General features: G+C 40.9%; 1 protein-coding gene across 1 annotated transcript; it reads left to right on the top strand.

Moving 5' to 3' along the window:
- Positions 1 to 1,041: 1,041 nt before the first annotated feature.
- On the top strand, positions 1,042 to 22,006 carry ano11 (anoctamin 11). The gene is made up of 23 exons (XM_068337327.1): positions 1,042 to 1,324; positions 1,786 to 1,912; positions 1,984 to 2,171; positions 2,681 to 2,788; positions 3,434 to 3,570; positions 6,491 to 6,548; positions 6,640 to 6,750; positions 6,830 to 6,995; positions 7,478 to 7,568; positions 10,405 to 10,501; positions 10,607 to 10,750; positions 11,061 to 11,198; positions 11,915 to 12,013; positions 12,169 to 12,271; positions 14,020 to 14,131; positions 14,221 to 14,275; positions 14,402 to 14,499; positions 15,574 to 15,710; positions 15,782 to 15,987; positions 16,058 to 16,194; positions 16,442 to 16,532; positions 17,388 to 17,559; positions 21,328 to 22,006. Exons 1-23 carry the CDS (start codon positions 1,193 to 1,195, stop codon positions 21,357 to 21,359), a joined length of 2,739 nt encoding a protein of 912 aa, XP_068193428.1. The 5' UTR covers positions 1,042 to 1,192; the 3' UTR covers positions 21,360 to 22,006.

Raw genomic sequence — 22,006 nt, 5'->3', positions numbered from 1 at the left:
GCCAAAGGTCAGGGGTTTCGTCACAGTAGTGAATCTGTCTGTTACGGATGATTTGTCAATAATTTGCTGGATATTAAACAAAATATTAATCATCACTGGCTCACTATTGGACTCATGCTGCTGATATTAATCCTTCAGCTCCAGCTACTTCTGAAAATGACAAACATTAATAACCACATCCTGTAACTTCTGTTATTTACCAACCCTGGTGGTGGTATTAGCTAATAATAATTAATTATTTGTGGAAAGTGACTTTTAATTTGAAGAATTTTGTTGTGCTTCTTGAGTTTTGGGGGGAAAATAATTAGAAATATAATAAAACTTTCTATATATATGTTGCCTTAATGTTGATTTTCCAAAATCTGCTAAAAATGTTGAATTCAAGTTGAACTTAACACTAAATACAGCATAACACTTAGTCATCAGCAACTGGCTCCTTTTGGTAAAAGTTTGGGTCATTAAATTAGTCCAACCTGTTTACCAAATGTTTGTATTTTTATATACTGTCCACAAGTGGTTGTTTACTCTTGAAATGTTGAAATCTAATGTGATGACTGATTTCTTCCACACTTTCCTGCTTTCAAGTGAGAAGTGTGATTGAAACCTCCAATGCTTGTTGTCCTATTATAAATAATCCGCTGTGAAACAGGATATTATTTTTAATATACCTTCAATTGATTGGGGTGGGGGTGGGGGGTTAAGTCCTGCATTTTGTGCGGGACGGTTCTGGATCAGAATGAGGCTTCTTTAATAATTAGGAACACATATTTCTCTTACTCCTAAACCTGTTCACACCTTTCATCATTAATCGAGCCTTTACAGAGATGACAGTTACCCCTGTCGGGTACCCATTGTGAGCCCCAGTTTCATCCATTGATGAGGGCTGTGCGCCTCGCTCTGCCCTGTGACGTGAGTCGCCTGTGCTGAAATGCTGCAGAGCAGCAGCTTCCGGGTGCGTGTTACTTAGGAGCATTACGGTATTCCCAGCCGCGCAGCAGTGAAGCGGCGCGTCCCGCCGCAGAGCCGTGCTGGAGCGCAGGACCGATGCTGCATCAGCTCACTGCGGGCTCTTTAAAGGACATCTTTCTTTTTCTGTTCTGAATCACTTCACTAATGAGCACAAACTCTTTTTTGCAGTATAATTTGTAGTGCATGTCTGTCAAGCCGCATAGGTTTTGTCAGCATCCTCATCATGTTGAGGAAGGGTCCAGAGCTGCAGAAGGGAGACAGAGAGGTCCTCCTGGATCTGGACTATGGAGGTGAAGCACAAACTACAGACAACTATGGGAGTCTTCGGAACGGCAGCTTCATCCCATCTAGATGTGTGAGCATATTTTCACTTTTTTTTCCCCCCAAAATACTGCAGTGTGTTTTCAGTTTATGTTGGAATAGGTAACAGTAAAAAATAAATGTGGACAGCAGCCATCAGCCAGCGGCTCTGCTCGTCTCTCCACAGCTCAGGGACTTCTGCAGATGTTACAGTGAATCTGACATCCAGCAGAGAAGCTGTGTTACACAGGGAAAATCAAAGTTGTTCTCTGATCAAACAGGACTAAAAGATGCTTCATCACATCATGAATTTGATCGACATCTTTATCATTAACATTCTAGAGTCATTATGCTTTTATGATGCTGATTAATGGCACATGATTTCATGGTTAACCCTCTTTAAAAGGAAATGTAGGGTCAATATACAGAATAAAGGTTTCAGACAAGTAGAAAATGGTATGACAGTCCCTGAAGCTTTTACTTGATTTTTAATTAACAGTAACTGGATGCTTTTAGCTTTCAGCCACAGCTGCAGATGAAGATAAGGATGCTGATGATTCCATTCATATCCAATTTAATGGAAGAAACAAGCAGCCAGTCCCACAGCTAGGAAACTACTTTAGAGATGGGAGAACAAAAATCGGTAAGCAATCTAACAGTTGAAGTCGTTTAACCTTTTAACCTTTTAGAAATTCATGGCTGACTTACTTTTAGACTTTGTTCTCGTGTGGGAGATTCGCTCACGGAGGAAACGGCGAGGGAAGGGAAAAGCGGCCAGCGAGGAGGGGGAGGCTGTAGCCCCCAACGAGAGCAGCAGCTCTGAACGAAGGAAGGCACAGCAAGCGGAGTTGAGGGAGAAGTTTGTTCACAACCTGGAAACAACTGGTCTACTGATGGAAAAGGTGCCAGAGATCATATTCAAGATCATTAGAGCTCTACTTGTGCTCTAAACCCACTCATTCATGTCAGCTGCAGAGTGAGGATAGCACTAAAGGAAGTTTACATCCGACATGGAACATAATTGTAAACCTATTGTTAAAGACAAGAGATATGCCTTTTGATATTATAGGAATATTAACCATTTTGTATATTTGTTTATTTTAATTTCAGACATGCATGTGAAATTTATTTAACTATTTGTTGGGTCCATACCACAGAATCTCAAAATTTTAAGTACAACATATGACAGCATACCTTTGATGTAATTATGTGTATTCTATTGCTGTGTTTTTACATAGTGTTAAGATGAAGGATGGTTTTAAGATGAAATAGCAGGAAACATGAGTAAAGAAGACCCAGGAACATGTTTGTCCCCCCAGCAACAGATGTTTGTCATGCTTGTTTGTCACGTTAGGGATCCTGAGGATGTCATGCTTTTTCATGTTGACTTCTAAACATCTTATCCCTTTAGGAGGAAACTGCAAATGAAAAGAAAACCATACACTTCCTTAAGCTTAGCGCCCCCTGGGATGTGTTGGTGTACTATGCAGAGAAACTATGTGTCAGAGCTCCACTGCAGGTTAGTGCAGGTGTTTTCAGACAAATGCACCAAATCTGTGGGTATAATCACTGACTTTATGGTTGAAACTGTAAAATGCCTCACTGTTATTATTTTTACTGTTTATACTTTGTACACATCTCCTGCACTGTCAGAATGGTTTTGTTCCTAACAATTCTTCTACTGCATCCAGGGGAAGACACATTGCTGCAATATTTTGCTCAAACATTCATTGTTCTCAGACAATATAACTCATTTGACTTTCCTGACTTTGTTTGAATACAATTAATATTACTTTTAATGCCAGTGTCAAAACTACTTTTCAGTTTCCACCCAAAGCTGATGTCTAGTTTGTTCTCTTTCTATTAGGGACCGATTCTTGCATTTACTCTGAACATCAGCATGGAAACACTGTCTTGCACTAATGCTCATACAAATATGTACAGCCTTAAAGAGCTACTGGAATGATTGTTAACTGTTATTGATGATGACATTAAACCAGGATTCAACAGTGATCCCACACACAGTGGATTCACAGGGGGAGAACTGAATGCCAGTGCTGCTCATGTTGTGAAAACTGATGAGTTGAGCATTTTGTCAGATGACATCACTGTCAGGGTAGGAGACAAGGATGATGAAACACTGTTCACACTGTTTGTCTTCTAGGCACAACCCAATCTGGACCTGAACACATCTGATCGGGTGCTGAAACGACTATACATACCTAACATGATGATGGAGTCAGTGCCAAACAGGCCCTTAGATTATTACACATGTGCCTTTCGTAAGTCGAAGATGAACAGGTAAGTGGTGAGTCTTGATAATAGTTGGTAAATACTCTAATAGGACCTGTTATCATAGTTTTAAACAGGGCTTTGAACCAGAATTTTTTGCCAATCAGTTCGTTCCGAACAGAAATGGAATTATAACGTTTCCGGTTTTGCGTTCCACCCATAAACTGACGTTCCTGAACCGGTTAGAAGGAAAAAATAAAGTTCGTGAACAAGGTTAATAACATTCCTTGTAAATATAAATGTGTAGGTGCCGTACTTTGCGCACCATAAGACGCGCTTAAAAGCCTTAAAATTTCAACGCTGCACCTTTTAACATTAAGCATCATGTGTGTACACTGAGTTCCAAAATCTGTAAAAATGTTTTTGTGTAATTTTAGTCAGCGCTCCGCCAGATCGGCCATTGTCCACCAACAAAGGACGTATTACGTCAGTACGTACGCCAGCAGCGATGAACCAATTAGAGAGCATTACGCGAGGCTACGTCCGGCACACCTCGGGTAGGTACCGGTATAGGGTATATGCTGGTACTGTACCACAGGTATGCTGTTAACCACATGTGTTTGGCTAAAGACCCCCGACAATGACGTCAGCGAAGAGACACGCTCACAACGCAACATGTAAACTCCAGGCTATCAGTTCCGGTTGTTCTGGTTCATGTAAAGAGACCGGGGGGCTTTTTTCACGCTTCACCATCTCTCTCGATCTGTGACTCCATCCCCCCCCCCACACCACCGCTTCTGTCAAAAAACACGTCAAGCGGCTGAATTCTGAGCTCGTCATCATCCTGGAGGATTAACGAAAGAACTCCAACCGCTGGACATCGGTGTAAACAGAGCCTTTAAAGTTAAGCTGCGTGGAGTGATGGATGAGAGACGTGAACACACGTTTACCAGGACTGGAGGCAGTGCCGAGCGAGTTACACCCCCACAATATGTGCATGGATTGCGGATGCCTGGACTAACGTATCTGCTTTAGTGATGGGCATTCCGGCTCTTCTCCAAGCCTCGGCTCTTTTGGCTCAGCTCCCTTACAAGAGCCGGCTCTTACGGCTCCCAAATGGCTCTTCATTTAACATCACTCTGATCGTTATATTTTAGCCTAATTTAGCAATTAATTAGTGTATTGGTAAGAAATTTTCCATTCATTGTTTTCATAAAAGCTTTATTTTTTTATGTATCAAAACTTTAAATACCGAAACAACCCTTGAACAACCACACAAACGTACAAACCAGACCTCAAACAAAGGCCAGTGTCTGAACATGACATGACATGTCTTTTATTGGAGATTGGCATTCAGAAAAAGCCAGATGTCTCAGCTTGGATGGACTGATCTGATTTCTCCTCTGTTATTATTTGTCCGGTTTTTGAGAAGACTCCCTGTGAGGGGACCGATGTTGCGTCAATGCAGTCTTCTCTTCATTACCATAGTCAGTGGACAGTGGAGGGGGAGTTTCTCCTCTCTCATGGGTGGGTAGTTCTTAAATGTCTGTGAAGGTTTGTGGTTGAACCTGCTCTCACAGATATGTTCATTTTACAAATTGTGCACTCAGCCTTGCAGCCCCCAACATCATTGAAATGCAGCCAAATGCTGCTTCTTTTACGTTTTTCACTCATGACACGCTTGCTCTCCGATCCTCCTCCGTCCCTGCTCCCTGACAGTGTGTACCTGGCCTGGACCACTACCCTCATTCTTTCGAGCGTCTGTGTGATTGGCCGTGTCGTGTGCCCATCAAAATAAAGTCCCGCCCCTGCCTGGTGCCTGCACGCGTTCTCCGCTGAACGGGCTGCTCAGAGCGGTAGCTGTGTGACGGCTGAGCAGGAGGCTGAAGCCTTGGCTCTCTCCGACGGGCATCGGCTCTTCTCGTTCACTACGAAGCATCGGCTCTTGGAGCCGGCTGGTTCGCGAATGACACATCACTAATCTGCTTCGACTTTTGTCCGATGTTTCGCTAAAGCCGGCATCTTTACCGGACAGACACCCGGAAACCAGAAGGTCAGCGGTAGAGAAACTACCGAGCTATTCAATGCAGACCGAAGATGAGGACTTCGAAGGATTTAGCACAGATTTATCCAAAAATAAAGAAATAAAAACATATTTAAAAAATAATGTCGGTTTATTTTTTGAAATTTAAATACATAGAACAACAGAGTTCAACCACAGTCACCTTTTTGCTTCCATTAGCATCCATGCACCGAACAATAAGGTGCGCCGTGTGTCCGGTTAAAGTACAGAAATAAACTCCGTTATTTAGACTGTGTCTCTTTATACAATGAGCCGAATGGTGCACAAACTACGGTAACTTAAGGACTTAAATTGGCAACTAAAGCAATAAGTTTATATACTATAATTATAAATATATCCCTTCCCTACAGTAAACAGTACCACAGCACTACACCAATGCTTAATGACAGTTATATCACTGTGGTTAAGGCTTATGCCTCCTACTTAGACACTACATGAAATAAGACAAGAATAACTTCCATCATGTCATTTATTGCTGAACAACAGATCTTCATTGTTCTTCTCCCGTAGCTCAATATTGCTACAAAGCGCTGGCAGATGACTGCAGCCAATGAGTTAATGTCTAAACCATACATTTTTAAGGTTGACACACTGCAGTGTTTACCTGTTATGATTAGATGGTGACTAGGAGTCCTCCCTTTTCCTAACTGCTGCTGATCGCCGCTACTTCTCTCTGCTCTCATCGAGCGTCCACTGATGACAGCAAGTGAAACATGAGGTCAATATTTTTTTTCAAGAACAAACAAAACCCCCGGTATTAACCGATTTACAATTATTTTCTGTTCCGGAACATTAAAAAAATATAAATTTTTCGGTTTTCGTTCTCGTTCCAAGAACCGGTTCAAAGCCCTGGTTTTCAGTGATAGGGACTGTATTTTACAAGCGGATTGAATGTGTCCTCTGCAGGTTCCTTGGCTGTGATGATCGCAACAGCTACTTCACTACGACACAGAGACACCGTGTTGTGAGTGACAGGGATTCATCAGGGATTCATCTGCAGCTCACATGGTCAGTGACCAGGCCGTCACTGAGGGAGCCCTCTTGTGCTGTTTCAGGTGTATGAGATTCTGTCTACAACATTATATGGAAAAAGGAAGAGAGCTGAGGTTGGTGTGGACAGGCTGGTGAATGAAGGCGTGTTTACTGCAGCTTTCCCTCTGCATGAGGTCAGATTTTCTCTGCTCTTTAATCTCATTGAAAACTTCAACTGTTTTGCCTCTATAATAAATATGTTTTTTTTCTAAGGGCCCTTTTGAGTTTCCAAGGTATGAGATTTGTCCTGACAAGCTGAACCAGAGGCACATTCTTTACCACTACTGGGCTCGCTGGTGCAAATGGTACAAGTACCAACCTCTGGACCACATCCGGGAATACTTTGGAGAGAAGATTGCTCTGTACTTTGCCTGGCTGGGTAAATTGAAGCTCCTATTTGGATGTATTAGACTCTGTCAAACAAAAACTTTCCTCCTTTGTCACATGAAAGAATTGTTTTTTCATATATTGGCCAGTTTTTTCCACATATTATTAACTGCACCTCACCTCACATTGTCACACTTGTCATTGAATGTAACAACATATTATCAGGTCACATGTAAAAGGTGATCAAATACAACGAGGACGATGAAATAGAGGTCTGAAAAACCTGCTTTTTGTGTGTGTTGGTTGGTTGGTTGGCTGGTTGGTTGACAAACAAACAAACAAATGGGGATGAGATGTTTCCTTGTAGCTGTACCTTGGAGGTGATGTTACAAATCAAACAGTAAAGCATCACCTCATTCCTCTGCATGAAACACCCGCTACAGCCACCTCTTCAAGGACACTAAACAACAGAGCGGTGCCTCTTCTCTGCCTCGCCCCGGAGCTGCAGCCTAATGGACTTCTACGTCTGTGCAGGTTTCTACACCACCTGGCTGCTGCCGGCAGCAGTGGTTGGAACTCTGGTTTTTGCATCCGGGGTCACGTCCATGGATACCAACAAGCCAGCGTGAGTCCACACCAAACACAGAAATACTTTTAAGATAAACCATTACTTATCCCAGAGAGGTGAATTTGTCTGTAGATGCAGTAAATGTAAAGAGAATAAAGCAAGAATCTAAATAGAAATAAATTCAATTCAATTCAATTGTATTCAAAAAACTTTATTAGTCTCCAAGGGGCAATTGTAAGCACTTAAAGCAAGATAGGTGTTAAAGTGTAAACATAAACAATAAACATAAATAATAATTAAATAATAACAAATATAAATACAATGTTTATGTTAAGTAATAATTCAAAACCTAGTTCAGAACCTAGTAAGTTAGTTCAAAACCTAGTTTGTCTAGAACCTAATTAGTTAGTTAGTTAGTTCAGAAAACAGTTTTAAAATCCGTGATTGCTCAAAATATCAAAGCTGACAGAAAACATACAGTAACCCTGAGCAGCACTGTGCCTGATGAAGAATAACAGCTGACCTGAATTTTTTTGAATTTATGATTCTCAAGTTGTTTAGATAGTGGAGCTCTTGACTTACTGCAGTCAGCGTGGCTTCCTGTACCAAAGCTACTGCTCACAGACCATACCTGCAATCGATCACCATAACATTGTACGTGTTTAATGCTCATGAATGAGATTAATATTGATTTATTCATCTTACTCTCAACAAAGTAAAGACTACTTCAGTTAATTTATATTCCTTCAAGAGTCTGCAGAATGGTCCTAAAATTAAAACACTGCTTACACACTTCCTCCAAGATTCTGTTAAGTAAGCAGAGCTGTAGATACAAATACACCAGAGTATCAAAGTGTTCTGCATAAAAACAAACCATCATTATATGACCCACATAGGGTATGTCGGAGCCCAGCTCATCATGCATTATTCATCACGACAATGGACACTGCCTACTCAGCACTAAAACAGATCAAATGGAGTTCACAGTGTTCTTCTGCACTACAACATTCATAAGATTACTCAGAAGGTAAAAAGATTTATGATACAAAAAAAGTCACACTTTTCATTCAAGCACTCAATACCTGATTGAGCCGCCATTTGCATAATTGATAATCAGTGGCATGGAGGCGGTCGGCCTGTGGCTCTGCTGAGATAGTATGCCAGCCCAGCTTGCTTTGGTAGCAGCCTGCAGCTACAGATTCTCCACAGGGTTCATTTCAGGTCAGTTGGCTGACCAATCAAGCACAGCAACACCGTGGTCAGCAAGCCGGTTCTGAGAAGTTGTAGCACTGTGGACAGATGCCAAGGCCTGTTAGAAAAGGAATCTTCTCCATAAAGCTTATCAGCACAAAGAAGCCTGAAATGCTGTGTCGACGTTGGACTTGATTAAACAGAGTGGACCAACACCATCAGATGACATGAACCCAAACCATCCCTGGCTTCACAGCAGAATTCAAGCAGCTGGGATTCTTGTGCATTGCGGCTCCTCTTCTAGATTCTGGGACCTTGATTTGCAAATGGCAATGCAAATTTTACTTTCATCTGAAAAGATTACTTTGGACCAGTGAGAAAGGTCCAGTTCTCCTTCTCCGTAGCCCATGTAAGACTCTCATGCTGGTTCAGGAGTGACTTGACACTGGGACACTTGTCATCCATTTCCTTGACACATCTTTGTATGGTGGTCTTAACGCTCTGATTCCAGCCTCATTTTTGAATCAGCTTCACTTGAGAGGCTTCTCAAGGCTGCATTCATGTCTGTTTTTTGTGCACCTTTACCTGCTATACTTTGTCCTTTCAGTCAACTTTCCATGAATATGATACAGCTTTGTCAACAACCAGCCCGTCAGCAGGGATCGTCTGTGGCGTCTCCTCCTTGTGGAGGGAGTCAATGATAACTTCTGACACCTGCAGTCAGTAGTTTTTCACATTTTTGTGGCAGTGTATACTGAAACCAATAGTGATTTACTCAAACTTGATATGAATTATTGAAATATTTTGAGGCACTTAGAAAAGTTTTTTACTTAAAGGCCATAAGTATCAAAATAATAAATACTTGAAACTTATAAATTCAGCAGTTTATTTTCTCCATAATATTCTAATTTCTGAGATACACCTGCGAGGAATCATCATTCATTTTCTCATCAGTCTCATGCTTATAACTCAGCTGGGAGAAGCTTCAGCAACCTCGGTGACCCGTGAAAGTGGAGAAAGCAGTAAGGAAAACAATTACGTAAATGAATCAATGAAAGAGACAATCGTCTCATCTTCAGCTGCTTATCTGAATCCGAGTCATGGGTTTAGGCTGGAGTCGGTCCTAGCCGACTTTGGGCGGGACACACCCTGGATAAGTTTCCCGTTTATTGCAGGACTACATAGAAAGACAAACACCATTAAACCTAGGGTCAATTTTGAGTGTCTAAGTTACCCAAATTGCATGTTTTGGGGGGTGGGACGAAGCCGGAGACCCCAAAGAGAAACCAGAGACACAGATGTCATGTCATCATTGTTTCAGCAGCTTCAGTAATAACATCTAATTTCTGTCCTCCCTGGCAGCAAGCTGGAGATTTACACTGTAAGAAAGTAGATAAAATACAAGAAATTAACATGAAAATAAATACTAAATATGGAAAAAAAATTGCACAATACTAGTGAAATGATCTGTTTATGCAGCAACATAACTTAACTTGTAAAAAATATCACAATAAGTTGTTTCCATTTAAGAAATAAATGAATAATAATTAGATTAAAAGTAGTTAATAACCTTTGAAATGATCTCTTTTATCCAAAACGATGATTTCTAAACGTTGTGTAAAACAATTTGAAGTGCATTTCAACATCTGATCAACAATTAAATTATATTAATAAATAACTAAATAAAACTTTGTGTCTGCAGCAAGGACATCTGTAGCAGTGGATCTACATATCTGATGTGTCCTCTCTGTAACACATGCAAAGCCTGGAACATGTCTGAGATCTGCACAATGGCCAAGGTAACAAACCATCACCTCAATTTAGACAGAACAGCTTGTAATCATGACATAAAAAGACTAACAGGTGATATCTGTTTCAAAAACCTCACCATCTTTTTTTCCCAGATGGGATACTTATTTGACCACCCGGGTACCGTCTTCTTTAGTGTGTTCATGTCCTTCTGGGCCATAACATTCCTGGAGTACTGGAAGAGAAAGATGGCCACCTTGTCCCATCACTGGGACTGCATGGACTTCCATGAAGAAGAGGTTCCACAATGTCTCCTTGTTTGCCACTGCTTTGTGCAGATGTTGTAGTGTATTTAACAAGGTAGCATAAATGAAAGCTATAGGGATATATCTCAATAAATAAAATTTGAAATTTAAACTCAAGTATCCAGAATAAATGTCTCATGTGCTTGTTTTCATTATGCATTAAACTCTTCTAGAATGATCAAGTAAATCTTGTAGTGCTTTGTGGTTATAGAGACGTTACACACCCTCTTGTCTATCCGGACCATCTCTGTACTCACTAAGTGGATGTCCATGAATACCATTGTCGACACCGTGTCCCCAACAGGAACGTCCTCGTCCAGAGTTTGCCGCCATGGCCCCGACAATGGAGCAAAACCCAGTTACTGGGGTCAAAGAGCCCTACTTTCCAGAGAAGACCCGGCTGTCCCGCATGTTCACTGGCTCAATGGTCATCATCATGATGGTGAGATGCTTCTAAGTCCTTAAAAACAGTTAGAATTTAGTGTTACTGTAAATATTAAAACTGATACAGGCCTAGTCTAATGGCAGCTTGTTTGTGATTTGACTGTAAGGAAATCAGATTCCTTACAGTAACATACATGTCATCATTGTTTCACCTTAAGGTCTCTTCTTGGAATCAGGGGAAATTCATTGTCTTTTTTTTTATTTTATTTTTTTTAGCTTTTTAGCTTTATTTGTTCCTAAAGAGAAGGGATGTGAGGTTTACTCCTGTGTGTTATTCTACTCAGAACTTCGGTGGTGACTGAAACCATTAAAATAATTGAATCAGTTCATTCACCCACAGGGACGGATAGGATCCGATCATCTCTGCCTTTTATACTGCAGCTTCAGATCAGTCTAAAGTCTCTCTCTGACAGGATGCAAAGATCAACTTCCAACATATTTTTCTGAATGATAATAGAGGAGGTTAACAGATGTACAATCTAGAATGCTACCATGGAACCAGCATGTATATTCTATATAAGCAAATGTAGAATCTTGTCAACTATGGGGAGCAGATGCTCTGGAGAACTGCATAATCTGTAGCTGCTAAACCAGGAAAACTAATAGTTATTGACTGAGAGGGGATAAGATCTGCTGCAGAGAGGTTCTGCAGCTCCAAACTTCATCATGTTTTTCTGCTGTGTTCCCATAAAATCTCCATGTCTTCTCTCACAGCTCTGTGTGGTGATGATCTTCTTGGTGACTGTGGTCATGTGTCGCGGTATCATTAGCGTGATGATGTTCCACACTGGGAGCCCCGTCCTGCGCACTGAGGTATATTTAGAGGTGGAAGGGGCTTAGATGTGAGCCCAGAGTCCTGGATACTGTAGATGGAGGCAGCATGATGTTCAGGAAATGTGTTATTGCTGGAACAAAACATGCTCTACAGGCATCCATCAGTTCTTCAGTGCTTGTCATCTCATCCTCAGGCAGGAACCATAGCCAACATCTCCAGCAGCATCGTGAATCTGGGCCTCATCCTACTGATGGGCCGTGTCTACACTGCATTAGCTGAGCAGCTCACTAAATGGGGTAAGAATCACAGTTGCCTGCTTTCTATCACCACAAATCTCAACAGGCGTCTGTGTACCAACGGCTCTGTGCATCTAAGTAAAAGCTGAGAGTCCTTAAGGAGCACAAAAAGCCTTGAAGTATAAATAGTCTTTGAGTGAGGGCAGCACAAAGAGCAGGAGGAGTGCATGCATCTGCAGGAGACACATCGGGTTATTATTATATTTTATTATTGGTTTCAACATGAGGCAGTATTATGGTGATTCACTGAAAAACAGACTCATCTGCATACTGTACATTGATCACAAAATTTCATTTGTTCCTAGCTTTAATTACATCCCGCAAAGTTGTGATGTATTGTAATTGTCAGTGTTTGTTTGTTTGTCCGTCTGTCCACCAAATATCTTCACAACCGTTGCAGACAGAAAGATGAAAGAAAAAGCACAAAACTCGGGCAGCAAAGGGGATGAAAATGAGAGGAAGACCTTGACCTCTAGAAAACTAGGTCAAACTAGGTCATAAAATTTCAACATTTGTACTCATCGCGGATCTTTGGAAGGCAGTCACATGATACAGTAAGCGCATTCTATTGGCTGATGGCATCCAGAAGTGCGCTACGTTCAGTGAGTCTAGGACTTCTGCAAGACACAAAAGTGCTTTAAACAATCGATAAGAGTGTGGGAAAAGGTAATACAGATAGAAGGCAGTTTAATATCAGTATGGGGAGGGTTCATAAACGTTTAAACTACCGTAAATAATAAGATAAATAGTTTGTAGCTCTATCGCGGAATTCGTTAATCGCTTGTGGTTCCTGGAACGCATTAACCACAAGGAACGAGGGCGCACTGAATGCCTTTTTAGGTACACATCTCTGAAACCTGATGAGATATAATCACAAAACAAAAAGCTACATTGTCAGGAAGCCAGAGGCACAAAAATGTGTAGGTCAGGGTAAAATTTTGAATTCAGAGGTGTCGCGGGATGCTGCAGTCTCTGACTGCCTTGTTAAAGTATTAGATCTGTCCAATTGATGAAATGTTTCACTTTGAACCAAAGTACGTACACTGGGGGGAAAAAAATGAAGAAAAAAAAACTAGTTCAAATGAAGTACAAAAATTCTAAAAACTGAAAGGTAAACTTTTAACAAAGCAACATCACTTAAAGTTCAGCAACAAAACACTTTGATCTGACATTGTGCAGACGTTGCTGGTGTTGTGAAGAATCACTCCTGAATCAAACCCAGTGTGACCCTACCTCTGGTTCCTGTCACTCCACCGCTTTCTGCTCTGTCGTGTCTGTTATGAACTGTTTCCCTGAACAGAACGGGAACATTCAAGTCTATAAAAACGATTTCCTCCATGTACATCACTGCATTAACATTTATGCAGGTGAAGAGCTTCTGCTGCCTTCTCCCACTGGATAATTCTTCAAAAAGTCTCTGTATTATATTTGATTGGATGCAAATAAGCTCCCTTCAGAAGTACAGACTTTCAAAATAAATGTACACTCTAATATGAAAGTAATACAATTTACCAAATTACAAACAAAAGCATGACAATAATCTTTATATAAGAAGTTACATATTTATTTATTTACAATTGTTTTATACTTGTTATAAGTTTGCATATATAAGTTTGCATATACATATACTGTATACACACACACACACTGTTTTTTTAAAATAGTTACCTGTTGAACTTTGCTCTATACCTGTCAGATAACGACACATGTCTAGTATTAGCAAAGAGTGTTTATTGTCTCTGTTGCAGAGATGCACAGAACACAAACCCAGTACGACAACGCCTTCATCTTCAAGGTGTTCATCTTCCAGTTTGTCAACTTCTACTCGTCCCCTTTCTACGTTGCCTTCTTCAAAGGAAGGTGAGACATGAGTCACAAAGAAACAATAGCACAGTGAAGAACAGCTTCTGCCCAATAAGCTTTTAAGTCTTATTTCTCCATGTGAACAGGTTTGTTGGTTACCCTACCAACTATGGCACATTGTTTGGGATGAGAAATGAAGATGTGAGTCCATAATATACTAACAAATGTGTAAATGAGCAGATGATGCAGATTCCTCTTAGTCCACTGTCATCCAGATTTACTCTTTTGAGCCTCATCTGTTCGTTTCCGTCTTCCCCCCTGCTGCAGTGTGGTCCCGGGGGCTGCCTCATTGAACTGGCTGAACAACTTTTCATCATCATGGTGGGAAAGCAACTCATCAATAACATTCAGGAGTTCGTTATCCCGTATGTTTCCTGTTCAGGCATCTGTTGTTAATGTTAAACCAGAGCGTTCCATCATTCCCTACCACTAACACACAACACACACAACACCACACACAACAGCATGTAATCCCTGAAAGGTTCATGAATTCATCATTGTTTTACCCTCAAAAGGTTGTCGTTGTTTTTACGTTGTGCTTAAGACTCTTGCATGCACCGGCATGGTGTGTGTGTGTGGGTGTGTGTGTGTCTGTGTGTGTGTGTGTGTGTGTTTGTGTGTGTGTGTGACTAGAGGTTTGTTTAAGACTTGAAGACATTCACCCTCATCTTGAAGAGGCTGCATCATGGCTTGTGGTATTTAATGCGTGTGTTGACTTGACCAATAATAGTTTTGGGTGGTCACTTGTAAAAGTGTGTCTTTAACAACTCTCTGTGTGTTAACAGTCTCACAGTTTAAATACCTGGAACTCCCCAGCATTAACCTCTTGGATGAGTTTAACTGTCTTCAAACTTCTAATTCCACCATCAAGTTTTATTTCTACTGGCTGCTGGTGTCAAAAAGATTCAACTTCTTGATTTGAGGTGTTTTTAGTTCTTTGTAGAGTCCCTTCAGCTGCTGTGACCTTCTCCAAATGTAATGCAAATACAGACACCAGCCTCTGGCAGCGTTCCTTTATGGAATCTTACCCCCATTCTTCATGGTCAAAGGCCTCCAGCTCTGTCTCTCCTGGGCAAGGTGGAGGGGGGTGTAAGGAGAAACATCTCCCAATGAGCACAATCTATGTAAATCCAGCGTGGTGTACGGAATGTGCTCTTTGTGTCTTTGGGTGAAAATGGGCCTGAAGCACAGCTTTATTTGTGGGGTTTGTGTTGCTGCAGTGGATTGAGTCAAAGGGACTTCAACACTTAGTTGTACAAAATGATAAAACAAGTAATGGCCAAACCAAAAGGAATATCGGTGTGGAAAGTGAAAAATGTACTCAGCAACCTTGAATCAGAATTTCTACCCAAGGATCATCTGATGAGTAGCAGATGAGCATGACGGCTCGATATTAACTCTATTTTCATGATTGTTGCCCTGCCTCTCTGCCCTGAAAGAAAAGTGAAGGCCTGGCGCCAAAAGAAAACTATGTCCAAAGTGCTGGGGGGTAAGGCATCCCATGAGCCTCGGCGCTGGGAGGAGGACTACCAGCTGGTTGAGTGTGAAGGCTTGTTTGAAGAATACCTAGAGATGGGTAAGTGTGTGCTCCTGTTCCTAATGAACCTCCTGATGCCCTGTGATTGACGTGATGTGGTTGTCCTGCAGTGTTGCAGTTTGGCTTCATCACCATCTTCGTGGCAGCGTTTCCCCTTGCTCCGCTTTTTGCGCTCCTCAATAACTGGGTGGAGATCCGGTTGGATGCACATAAGTTTGTGTGCGAGTACCGCCGCCCGGTGGCTGAGCGTGCCCAGAACATCGGCGTCTGGTTCAACATACTAGAAGCCCTGTCCCATCTGTCCGTCATTGCTAATGTGAGTCCATTAAGCGTGATGTACAGTCTTCATCAGACACTTCATTAGTATTCATTCTCTCCGTTTGCAGGCGTTTCTCATTGCCTTCACCTCAGACTTTCTGCCCCGCCTGCTCTACCAGTACAAGTTTAAAAATGATCTGGATGGATATGTCAACTTCACCTTGGCTTATGCCCCACCCAACTACACCGACTACCCCATGTGCAGGTACACTGATTATTTACTGAGTATAGTCTTTGACGTGAAAGATTTTGTTCTGCCTCTTCCATGTCTTTCATGTCATGTCGTTTTAGCTAAATTTTTAAAAAAATGTTAAAGAACTGTTTCAATTCTACTCTCTCTGGTTTCACAAGACCCGACCAACAGAGGGTAGTGTTGCCGAATTCTAAACCCTTGTCGCAGTTTGTTTTCATGCACTGCTGCATGTTGGTGTAACACTATATGTGTCTGGTAGATATAAAGCGTACAGAGACGACTATGGAAACTACTCGCTGTTCTACTGGGAGCTGCTCGCTGTTAGGCTTGGTTTTATTATTGCTTTTGAGGTAAGAAGACAGCTGCTTTGTGTCCACTTCCTTCTTCCTGTGTGTGTGTGTGTGTGTGTGTGTGTGTGTGTGTGTGTGTGTGTGTGTGTGTGTGTGTGTGTGTGTGTGTGTGTGTGTGTGTGTGTGTGTGTGCTTGTGTGCGTGTGTGTGTTTATGTGTATACAGTATATGAAACAGGGGATCAGGGTTCCCCTCCCCCACACTGATCTTAGCAGTGTTGGATAGATCATTTATCTTCTTTAATCACTCAAGGAATGATAAAGAATTGAATCATTTTGAGAAATTATATCTTTGAATGTGTGATTTTATGGTATTTATAACTTTGTTACTATTACATCCCACGAAGCAGTGATGTAATTGTCAGTGTTTGTGTGTTTGTCCGTCCGTCCACCAAATATCTTCACAACCGTTGCAGATAGAAAGATAAAACAAAAAGCAGATTACTCGGGCGGCAAAGGGGATGGAAACGAGATGATGACCTTAACCTTGAGAAAACTAGGTCAAGGTCAAATTTTCCCATTTTATACCTTTTTAGGTACACATCTCTGAATCCTGATTAGATACAACAAATAGCAACATTTTCAGGAAGCCAGAGGCACAAAAATGTGATGATGACCTTCACTTTTGGAAAACTAGGTCAATGTCATACTCAATAGTACAATATAGAATTCATGAATTTATGAAAGTAGATGAAAGTAGCTTTTGAATTCACACTCAATCTTGAACAAAAAGTGCTGCCTTTTATATTTTGATGTGTGATGTCCCACTTACATCCTCAGATTAGACACTAGGAGGAGTTTTATTTTATTTGACTTGGAAAATATAATTAAATATCTTATTTCTCTGCTGCTCCAGCATGTGGTGTTTTTTGTGCTCCGAGCCATCGATTGGCTTGTCCCTGATGTCCCTGAATCGCTGGAGCTGAAGATAAAGAGGGAGCGCTATCTGGCCAAGCAGGCTCTGACAGAAAACCAGGAGGCGCTCTTGGTGAGTCGAGGCCGTGGGGCTGAGGTACCTCCAGCAGCAGGTCAGTGAAGCACGGGACACACAAACGCACATGTGCACACAAAGTGATCTGCAACAACACAACATATACTGTAATAAAACCCCAGTCGCTGTTTTTATAAATATTTTGGACAACTTAAGACTCTTAAAATCAATGTGTCTTAAAATAAGGAAATCTAAGGAAATATATAGCTGCTTAGCGGCAGCTAAGCTCACAAACACCCTGATAAGAATTAGTCCGAGAGAGAAAATTGCAGCTACAGTATGTTTGTGTTATCCTTCGATCTTTATAATACTTAAGGGTCAGTTAAACCCAATAATATTAAATATGCTTTTATTTAGCCAACATTTGGACAGCTCATGATGTCTTAGTTCCTATTAACATTATGACCTTTCTACTTAGTCGTTTCTTTATTTACATTTTATTTGATTTATTTTCAATCATCTGACGTCAATACGAGATTTGTACTGTGAGTGACTGATGCTGTACAGCATGTTGTTACCCTGTGATCACTGAAACAACGTGTAGGCAGAGTTCACATGTTACCCACAGCTTTGGACCTGTCACTGAGCCTCTTGGAACTCGAGTTTCTCATAAATAGATTCCAGATTTCAAAGGATTTTAAAAGCTCTCCCACCCATGCACACACCTCCACAGAGCTTTTAAAAAGCACCTGTGGCTCAACTAGCTGTTGTAAACACTGTACACACACCTTGAACAGTTGATGCACACCCTTTGTTAGTGTTTTACTCTGTACTGAGGATTACAGCTTGTCCATCCAGAATTTACTTATAGACAATACAGTAAGGAGTGTTTCTGTGTATTTCTAAATGTATTAGGTACATATGTTCACCCCTGTGTGTGTGTTTGTGTGTGTCTGTGTGTGTGTGTGTGTGTGTGTGTGTGTGTGTGTGTGTGTGTGTGTGTGTGTGTGTGTGTGTGTGTGTGTGTGTGTGTGTGTGTGTGTGTGTGTGTGTGTGTGTGTGTGTGTGTGTGTGCTATGACCTATGCTGTCAAAGGTCTAATGTATAGAGTGTTGCTGGATGAGGACAGGTGAGTACTACACTACAAGATGATAAAAGGATGAAGGAATCGATGTGTCTGAGATGGAAGTTGAGGAGACAATGTCCAGCTGGCTGATACAGTAAATCAAGAAGTTAAATCAATATTATGAGTCATGTTCAAATTAAATTAACTTCTATTTACAAACAGACTTTCTTCAAATGTGCAGTTTTTTCTTTTTGAAAAATTTAACCTATTTAATTTGCATAGTTTTTGCTATCAAGGCAGGAGGATACTTAGTTGGGAAAAGATAAGTAACAACAACACACAAGTATTTTTTGAAAGTTTTGCAAAGTCACTGTTTTCATCTTGGTCGAGGAAGATGTGAACAAAATTGCTTTAAAGTCATTAAAACAATGTGACAACAACTAAACTAATGTAAAAGGGCGGCAGTGTCTCAGTGGTAGAGCGGGTCGTCCTATAATTCAACATCGGCGCTTCGATTCCCGCTTCCGCCCAAACACACCCAGAGGTGAGCTGACAGTGGGAGGTGTCAGCTCACATCCGGAGCACTGCCGAGGTGCCCTTGAGCGAGGCGCCCTTGAGCGAGGCGCCGTCCCCCTTACGAGTTGCTCATTTGAGCGCACCATGAAGTTGCGGCTCACCACTCAACCTCCCCTGCATGCGTACAGGCCCCATGTGTGTGTTTGTGTGTTCAGGGCCTGTACACACATATTTATGCATGATTTAAAACTAACTAGAGTATGCCACTAATTTCCCTGTGCGAATCATAATCAGTATTTTTTTTTAAATGCTAATATTGATGTAATCGTGAGGAGTTCAATTTATTGATATTCAGATAATTTATGTTCACAAGCTTCTTCTAAGTGAATTCTGTGAGCTTAAACTAAGTAGATAGATAGATAGATAGATAGATAGATAGATAGATAGATAGATAGATAGATAGATAGATAGATAGATAGATAGATAGATAGATAGATAGATAGATAGATAGATAGATAGATAGATAGATAGATAGATAGATAGATAGATAGATAGATAGATAGATAGATAGATAGATAGATAGATAGATAGATAGATAGATAGATAGATAGATAGATAGATAGATAGATAGATAGATAGATAGATAGATAGATAGATAGATAGATAGATAGATAGATACTTTAATAATCCCGGAGGAAATTGCATATATCCACTGCTCAGGCATTACATAACAAATAATACTGGATAAAAACCAGGAGAAAAAGAAACACTGACATCACAGGACATACCACAAGACATACATTACACTAACAGACAGACACATGCAGCACTAACAGGACTTATATACTAAACTATAACTAAAATATAAACAGTATAAAATTTTAAAATATTACAGTATTAAAATATAAACAGTATAAAATAAAATCTAAACAGTATAAAATTGAATTAAAATATAAAACAGTATAAAAATAAATACATTATATATATATATATATATATATATAAACTGTATAAAATTAAAATTAAGTTAAATTAAATTAAATCCATTTTCAACCCCGTGCTGACCTCGCCACCTCCCCCTCACTCCTCCTGAGAGAGTCATCGCTCCCCCTGATGGCACGGGGCACGAAGGAAGACCTCAGCTTCTCTGTGGAGGCGCTGTGTGACAGCAGTCTGCTGCTGAAGGTGCTTCTCTGCTGGGAGAAGGTGGTGTGTAGGGGGTGGCTGGTGTTGTTCATGATAGCCTTAATTTTAGACGTGGTCCTGCTCCCCAGAACTGTCTCCACAGAGTCCAGGCTCAGCCCGACTACTGAGCCCGCTCTACAGATGAGTCTGTTCAGACGGTCCATATCTCTTTTCCTGGCCCCCCACCCCAACACACAATGGCGTATGACAGCACACTGGAGACTACGGACTGATAGAACATGAGAAGGAGCTTAGGACAGATGTTGAAGGAGGCCAGCATCCTCAGGAAGTACATCCTGCTCTGCCCCTTCTTGTAAACACAGTCCCAGTTGAGTGACCAGTCCAGTCTGCTGTCTAGCTGCAGTCCCAGGTACTTATAGTTTCCTACCACCTCCACCTCACTGCCTTTGATGATCACCGGCTGTAGGTAGCCGGTAGATCAGTAGGCCTGATTGTTCCCTTTCCAGGCTTTACACTAAACTCAACTCAACTCAACTCAACTCAACTCAACTAAATGCTGACTTTGAGTCACATCAGGAATTGAGAAAATAAAAAGTCCAACTGCAAAAAACCCCAAACAATTAGACAATGTCATTTTAAATGAAGGTGGAGCATTAGGTGTTTCATCTTTCATGAGTAATAATTGTGATCTGCACACTTGTCACCTCCAGTTTTATCAATACAAACGTTATTGGCTATTGACTATTTCCAAGATGATGATGTGAACACATGTTTCAAAAGTCGGAAATTCCCAAAATGGGATTTCTGAGTTTGTCCTCCTATCGAATATAGCATTAGCACACTGTCATGAGACTGACAGGTGATTTATTAACTCACTCATTACTATGTTTAAAATGTAGTAACTAACGAAAGATTCTTTATTGCTAGTCTAGTGTCACTTAAAACCAGCCACACAATGAAACATTATATGGCAGCAGGCAGCTGCATTTCACTGGATTGTAGCAACAAAGTTTGTTTTCAAGTTGTTTGACCGTTGACATGTCTCGTGGACTTTTTGGTCTGATGGAGTAAATTCTGTCTCTCTGCTTCTTCCCCATTCCTTCTTTTTCCAAACCCAACTGGACGCCTCCTCTGAAGCAAGCGACAGGTCCTTTGGGAACATGAGTTAGGACTCCACCACTGAAAATAACTGGTTTTAGTGGAGAAGATGAGGAACGTCGGAGGGATGAAAGACACGGCTCATGTGGGATAACATGAGTGAACTTTGTCCTTAAGTGGAATGCAGTCTTTACAGGGACATCATGATAAACAATCCTTTATGGAAGCTAAAGTCAACAAAAATTCAGCTGACTCACCTTTTTATTTTGAGATCACAGTTTGTCAAGAATTTCACTTCAATTTCATTTCAAAGTTGATGATGTAATTCACATTCAGGAAAGACAAGCAACATGTTAATGTTTGAAAATCTGTCCCTGATCTCATGCAGGTGTTTCTTATCTGAACTTGGTTCTGAGGCCCCAGAATGAATGCATCATAAAGATCAAAGCAAAGACATCCTAAAAAAACACTCTTCATTACGTTTGACTGCAAGTTCAAGTTCCAGTTTGAAATGATTCCATCTGTTCTCAGACTTTACATGAAGAAGAGGTCCTGGTGGAAAGATTCAAACATCAATACTATTCACTACAATAAGACTGAAACTCAGAATGTCTGTGACTAAAATAAAAAACCAGGATATTGTTGACTTGATTGTGAAAATTTAATGAGGATCCTGCGATATCTCCATTGGCCCACACATCTGAGGCGCGCCAGTCAT

This window comes from Antennarius striatus, chromosome 2 (assembly GCF_040054535.1).
Source record: "Antennarius striatus isolate MH-2024 chromosome 2, ASM4005453v1, whole genome shotgun sequence".
Lineage (NCBI taxonomy): Eukaryota > Metazoa > Chordata > Actinopteri > Lophiiformes > Antennariidae > Antennarius > Antennarius striatus.
The sequence above is the reverse complement of the archived record's forward strand: the minus strand, read 5'-3'. Positions and strand labels throughout refer to the sequence as shown.

Bases quoted from the DNA above. Each gene is read 5' to 3' on its own strand.
- ano11 (XM_068337327.1), top strand. From the start codon at position 1,193: ATGTTGAGGAAGGGTCCAGAGCTGCAGAAGGGAGACAGAGAGGTCCTC. The intron at 10,502-10,606 runs GTAACAAACCAT...TTTTTTTCCCAG, and splicing joins AGATCTGCACAATGGCCAAG to ATGGGATACTTATTTGACCA. The intron at 11,199-11,914 runs GTGAGATGCTTC...CTTCTCTCACAG, and splicing joins CAATGGTCATCATCATGATG to CTCTGTGTGGTGATGATCTT.